This window comes from Pagrus major, chromosome 3, assembly GCF_040436345.1.
Source record: "Pagrus major chromosome 3, Pma_NU_1.0".
Classification (NCBI taxonomy): domain Eukaryota; kingdom Metazoa; phylum Chordata; class Actinopteri; order Spariformes; family Sparidae; genus Pagrus; species Pagrus major.
In genome coordinates, this window is record NC_133217.1 from 6,561,838 (window position 1) to 6,568,898 (window position 7,061).

At 37.7% G+C, this 7,061-nt stretch overlaps 1 protein-coding gene across 1 annotated transcript; it reads left to right on the forward strand.

Annotated features, from left to right (window-relative positions):
• The first annotated feature begins 935 nt into the window (after window positions 1–935).
• Window positions 936–3,666, forward strand: LOC140993642 (receptor-transporting protein 3-like). The gene is made up of 3 exons (XM_073463142.1): window positions 936–1,045; window positions 1,406–1,577; window positions 3,021–3,666. The coding sequence occupies exons 1-3, from the start codon at window positions 1,030–1,032 to the stop codon at window positions 3,364–3,366; spliced, it is 534 nt and encodes a 177-aa protein (XP_073319243.1). The 5' UTR covers window positions 936–1,029; the 3' UTR covers window positions 3,367–3,666.
• Window positions 3,667–7,061: the final 3,395 nt, after the last annotated feature.

The following is a 7,061-nucleotide window of genomic DNA, read 5'->3' on the forward strand; positions in this document are numbered from 1 at the left end:
GATTGAGCAACAGGTGATTTAATAGTCATGACACTACTTTGTTTCGGTCATAAAGCTCATCAGATCACCAAGATGACCCTAATGGCTGGCAGTAACTCTCCGGTTTCCTGTACTAAAATATTTGGCTTGTGGGGAATCCCAGAACTCCTTAAAATACTTGTTTCCAGACGTCACTCACATTATGAAATGAATTGCAATCAGGTCCACTTCAACATGTGGTCTATGCTCAAACAACCAGCTGTCCTATACTGCCCCCTACTGGTCTAGACTGGACTGAACTTCCAGCTGATCAGTTGCATCACACTTGCACCCATTTTACAGGAAATGAAACCAAAACATACAAATAAATGAATAACAAATGGACACAGATGAACACTTTTATTTCATTATCATATACTGTATGCATGAGGACTATGATAAATGTTGCTTGGGGAAAATATAAACTTGATGAATGATTTAAGGTGTGCCAAGATATAAATAAATAAATAAATAAATAAATAAATAGGAAAACAAAGTAGCTGAAAAATGAAATGGTGAATTAAAGAGTAAAATCAGCTGATTGTCAAAAAGATTAAAAAGAAAAAGTTTTATCTTCTACCAACTGACTGGAGACTAAAGGAAAATAATACATCTGTTTCTTTTGATATTTATTGATATATCAAATTATATTTTTGACTTTACTATCTTTTTGTGGGGTTCCACACGTGATGCAACTGCTGTTAATGAGACCTGATAAAGTAAGGATAATGAGTAATAACCTGTTCATACTTGTACATCTGTATCAGTATAATCAAACAAAATCCCCTAGTGTTGTTTTGGCTCGTGCCTGTCCTGCGTCACCCTGTGCGCCCTGGCCAAAGAAGGTGGAAAACGAAAGCATGATGTTAAGTTTCGTTTTCCAGACTAACAACAGCTATTGCCTGAGACATTATAAATACAGAGACTGTCTCCAGAGCGACACACAAGAAGACAAACGTCGTTTTGGTCTCACTCACCAGAAACTCATCAGATATCACACCAGCAGGCAACATGAGCAGATCTACAGGTAACACTTCATGCTTTCCGTCTAATATGTTAAAAAGCTGTCTGTTTTGATACTGAGCGACATTTGTTTTGATCATTTTGACGTCATTGCTGCAGCGTCAATATTTTGATTTTTCGGTGGTTATAATTGATCATTTCTGTGCGATTTCTGTGCGATTTTAATTCCCAGTTTTGACTCTAAACGATAGAAGAAGGGTGTGACCCTTATTTCCAAACAGCAGACCAGACAAAAACAATTTCTTTCCAAGCTTCTTTTTTATTTCCTCCTATGTGCTGAGAGTTTGGTCTTGTACTCCAGCAGTGTTGAGTTTTCCTCAGTGTTTTTATTTTATTTTATTTTATTTTATTCCCACTCATGCAGACTGGGTTCCTTCCTTGTGGATGGACACATTTGAAGAATTGCTGTACGATGACAATGAGCTGGACTATGGAGATCAATGGACTCTGAACTTTAACTACAACCAGACAGATGAAGTCACTAAGGAGCAGAGGAAGAGGGGCTGGAAGGTCTACTCCCACTGTGCATATGGAAAGTATGTATAGTTCTATATTCTCACATTATAACTTTATAGATTAAGAATAACACTTGTTATAGTTGTTGGTTGAATATACAGGTTGTCTTGTTGTGCTTTCTCAGACTCCTTCCTGTTGCAACTTCATGCCAGGTCATATGATTACATATTTTGATAGAGAGCAGGTCACATGCAGTATTAAAACAGTGTCGTCCTGTGGAAACATCTGGTACTGCACCCTGAGTAAAGAGGATATCCTGCTTTATGGCAACTTAAAACACAATCCTGCATTCAAAATCCTACTTCAGTAAATGTAATGTATTAGCATTATAATATACTTAAAAGTAAAAGAACAGTTATTAGCGAAGATAATCCTTTATTGATCCCCAGAGGGGAAATTCAAGCGTTACAGCAGCACAAAGACAAAGTAAGCGCAAATAAAAATTGAAATAGGATAGATAAAGATAAATATACATAAAGATAAAATAAAATAGGAGGAAAATACAATTGTTAAAAATGGTAAGTTAAAGTGACAAGTGATGATATAAAGTGACATGGTGTGATTGGTAGCAGCAAGTTGTGTTAACAGCAGGGTAAAGTATAACAAGTATGATGTGAATATATAATATATGTATTTTATAACTGGATTATAATTAGTGATGCATTAATGTGTACATCTTGTTAATGTTGAAGATGGTAAAAGCGGAGATAATTGTAAATACTCAACATACTACAGGGTAGCTTAATATATAATAATTAATTTGTTGATTGACATTTTCTATCATTAATCTAAATCTGCATTAATATCTGCCTCCAAAATGTGGTGGAGTAGAAGCATAAAACAGAAACATTCTAGCAAGGTACCTCAAAATTGTAATTAGTAATTATACTTAATTATATGGCACCACTGGATTTAATAATTCAATAAAGTTATGGGAAGATTGACTCATTTTAATTGAAATGTAAGTTTTACACAGTGTTGTAAAAAGTACAAAGAAGTCACACTTGAGTAGAAAGTAAAGATATAGTGTTAAAATATTACTTTGGTAAAATTGAAAGTTATCCATACAAATAGTACTCAAGTACAAGTCTTGAAGTATCTGATATTAGATTTAATTAAGTATCAAAAGTACAAGTTAAAGTAAATTATATATTTACATTTACTAGACTACCAATTTTTGGATCCGATATTCAGAGTCAGTGTGTTTTTTAATCCGATTGCCAGTAAAATAAATTAAAAATGTGATGCTTTGGCTCTGATGCAGACTTCAATCAGCAAAGTCACGAGTAAATTGAGTTATCAAAAGTTTATGGAATTAAAAGTACAATATTTGCCTCCAAGATTTAGTGGAGTGGCAGTATAACGTAGCAAAAAGTACCTAAAAATTGTACTTAAGTTCAGTACTTGAGTAAATGTACTCAGTTTCATTCCATCACTCTATTGTCTTCTCATCTCTCCAACAGTTTCGAGTGTGGCTCATGTGGTAAGACCTGGCCTTCAGCACGGGTGGTGGTGTTGTTCCGCTACCGGCTGCGAGGTGAGCGGGGGACAGTGATCATGCGACCCTTTGGACAGTCCTGTCGCCGTTGCCGAGACGATGAGTTTGATCTCCCTGGTTTTGCCAAGAAAGAGGTGGAGCACGCCCTCCTCAGGCTGTTCAGCAAAGTCCGGAAAAATTGCTACGGCGATGAGGATGATGATGATGATAACGGCTCATCAACATGCTCAACCAAGGTGTACACCAAACCACATGAGGCTTCCCTGTGTCAGGCCTGCATCATGGGCATTTGCTGTCAGGATGACGACTAGAAGTGTGTGTGTGTGTGTGTGTGTGTGTGTGTGTGTGTGTGTGTGTGTGTGTGTGCGTGCATGCGTGTGTGCGTGCGTGTATGTGTATGTGGAAGAGACTGACAGTGAAAGGTTGTGTGCTGGTTGGCAGTCTGCACATGTTCTTTGTTCCCAATGTTTTAAAGTTTATTCATAGTGCTATTAAGGTGTGTTATGAAATTGATACACAGTCAGGACCAATGATAAGATTGTAAAAGTAATTCTTTCTATTTGTATCTTTTTATATTTTTGTTAATACTAATAAAGTCTTAAGTCTGTCTACTTTTTGTTCTTTGGGTAATGATTATTTCATGAATTAATGTACGAGTGTGGGGGACGTGGTTGAATGTAATGTAAGTACATTTACTCAATTACTGTAATCCAGTTCATATTACATTATACTTCTACTCCTCAACAGTTTACACGCAAACAGTGTACAACATTAATTTGATAACACAATATCTACTTTGACTCAACTTTTGCTTACTTTTTGCAACCCCGCTTTTACTTTTTAAAAAATATTAAATCACGACTTCATAGTAATTGTAGTATTACTACTTGTAGTGATGTAACTAGGTAAATTTACTAAAAGTACTGTAATTACGCACAGACAAGTTGTAGAAACAAATATTGTACTACCCTACATTTATTTGATAACTTAAGTTACTTGTTACTTTGCAGATTACAAGCTGCATTTTTTTTTTTACTATTTATTTTATGATTCCAGTAATGACAAAAATGCAGAATATGGATCCATTTATTTGTTGACCCTTAGTATACAGTGTATACATACATGAAAATATATCTAGAATTTACTTTTACTTTTGAAACTTCAGTACAATTAATATCAAATACATTAAGACTTTTACTTAAGTACTATTTGTATGGTCTCAAAGTAATATTTTAACACAATATCTTTACTTTTATTGAAGTATGTCTTTTGGGTGCTTTATACAACACTGACTACTTGTACCCAATCACAGGATCTGAATGCTCTTCCACCAGCAGATAACCCAAATACAAGCACATACATTTACAAATCAAACCTTTAACATACAGTTTTCCACTTTTGTTTTCACCTGAAGTGGCTTTCACACTGTATCATAGTGTCACATATTCTGTTTCAGTTCTGCCAACTCTTCACTGAAGTTACAGGTTTATATCAGTCATGAACAGAAAATGAATATATGCTCTGTAAGTTCACAAACTATTAAGCTCATGTTGATATATATAGATAATAAATCTCTAGTTTTATCTGCTAAAATAGAAAAAGGCTACAGCAAACCAAACAAAACCACCCAGAGAACCCACACAACCGACCAATCAGGTGAGAGCTCTCCGTGTGACAGTGGGTGCCGAGCATGCGCAGTGGGCTTTTCTCTTTGTCAGCCACAACAACACACTGAAGCGATCCGTCCAGTCAGTCTCGCCCCTCCGCTCCCAGCAGCATCATCATCGCCCCGCCGGGTCCGGTGGCAGAGAGGATGGTTCAGCCGAAAAGCAGCCGGGGATGCGAATGACAGCGATAAGATAATGGCCCTCGATTTACGAAGGTTCCCGAATGTGCGACTGGTGACTAAGTGAAACGACTGTGTGAGTAAAACGGCGGAGATTGGATGTTGTGCTGCTGTAGGTAGTTGAGGCTAACGCAACGCGCTAACGTAAACCTGAGACACGGTTTGCTAGCTTCGGTAGCGGCGAGAAGGTAGGCTGCTTTGGGTGTTAACGTTTTCCACAGGCAGCCGTGGGAAACACCCAAGGTAAAGCTTTTTTGTCGGCAGCATTTCGGGCAAGCTTCACCTAACACTCGCTTTCTAGTTGGGTTAGTGATTCACACAGACTGTCAGTGTGTTGAACAAAGGAGCTTTAACCGAGGGGCCGCATGGACAGAAACATGCAGAGAGAAGTCGGCTGCTGTTTGTTTTGTGCTCCATTTCATGCTGACACACTTCTTCAGGGGTAACCACACGAGGTCTGACCTGATTATTTAGCTGATACACGGTGACCTAGCTAATTTTGGTAAATGCCGAAGTGCCATTGAAGTAACTTGCGCTTTATCTCATTATACAGCTCGTACCTGACTTTGGCTCCCTCATATAAGTTTTTATGTCTTTGTTTGAAAACCTGATTTGTTAGTTTACACAGCAGCATGATCCACCTGTACTTTGAATCACGTGTTTGAGTTGATGTATAAACTGACAGCAAGTTTTGATGCCTGTAATGTCACCGCAGAGGGTGATTGTTATCCCTTTTAAACACACGTAACAGTGATGGTGAAGAGTACATTTGACTTTGTAGGTGCTGGCAGGTAGGATTAAAATGCTATGTTCTTGTTTGTTCTAGTTTATGATCAATCATAGCTGTAGCTGATCATAGCAGGACTGTTAAAACTCATCATAGAGCTGGGATGCACATCAATATGATATTTATATCTTGCTATGACAGCTCCTATGGTAGGGCTGCTACTTATGGGTTAGTCTGTTAATCTATCAGCTGAAAATTAATAAGCATCTGTTGTAATCATCTATATTGTTTAAAATGATTTACCAAGCGTAAGTGCCAAACACTCTCAAGTTCACATCCTCTCAAAGGTGCGTTTTGGCTGTTTTTCTTTGTTTAATATCACTGTAAACTGTATATCTTTGGGTTTTCAAGACATTATCTTTGGTGGTTGTGACATTTTATGGCTGTGGTGGTTCTGACATTTTATTGACCAAACAATGAAGCAATTATTTTAGAAAATGATTGTTAAATGTCTTCAACATGAAAACAGTTACAGCCGTAATCTGACAAAGTCTATATTCATGATTAAGGAATTAATCATTTAATTTAAAAAAGGAAATCTGCGGACAAGAAAAGTCAGAATCAGAAAATTACGTGTGCTTTTGCTTGGAAAGTTGATTTTCTGTCCATTTATCTATTGACTAACCATTTTAAGCTCTAACCCCATTGTGCATATGAAAGGATACTGAAACAGTTACATCCAAAATATCATTATAATTTGCGATATTGCTTGTTAAACATTGTGATGTTTGTTTCTGTTTAAATGGGTGTATTTCTGGCTGAGTTTCCCAGAAACCAAAAGTGCCATGACTTGAGTTCCTGTCAGCGGGGATCACCAGACAACATTCATCAGTTTGGGATTCTTGAGCTCATGAGTCATTAAGTCTTGATTATCACATTTCCTTAAATGAGGAATACCATATGTGGTAGAGGCCTGTTCTGTGTAGGTTAGAGTGTGACTTAAAATTGCTCAGCTTCAAACATAATTCATGAACATACTTTTTTTTCTGGCTGAATTTAAGGCTAGTCGAGTGTCTGGTCATCACTTCCTCGCCCTCACTTCACCCGACCACTGCATGACGTGTATGCTCAGAGAGCTTTCGTAATAGTACATAATTGCACTGTCACTGCCAAGTGCAAATAGCAGGACTTGTGAACTCTGGAATTCCAAAGTTCCTCCATGTCCTGACTTCCTGTCCTTATTTAGTATGAGAGACAGAGAGACACTGGCAGAGATACACAGAGGAGTGAAGTGAACTGGAAGTAAACCAGTGTGCACAAAACGGAGCCAAGCAGACAGACTGACCTATTAACTATAGTTACCCCCACCACCCCCATCACCATCACCACCACCGCCCCTCTAGATATACACACGCACAGAAACGCAAGGGCCG

Coding starts and splice junctions, on each gene's coding strand:
- LOC140993642 (XM_073463142.1), top strand. Junction 1,578..3,020: donor TCCCACTGTGCATATGGAAA/GTATGTATAGTT, acceptor TCTCTCCAACAG/TTTCGAGTGTGGCTCATGTG.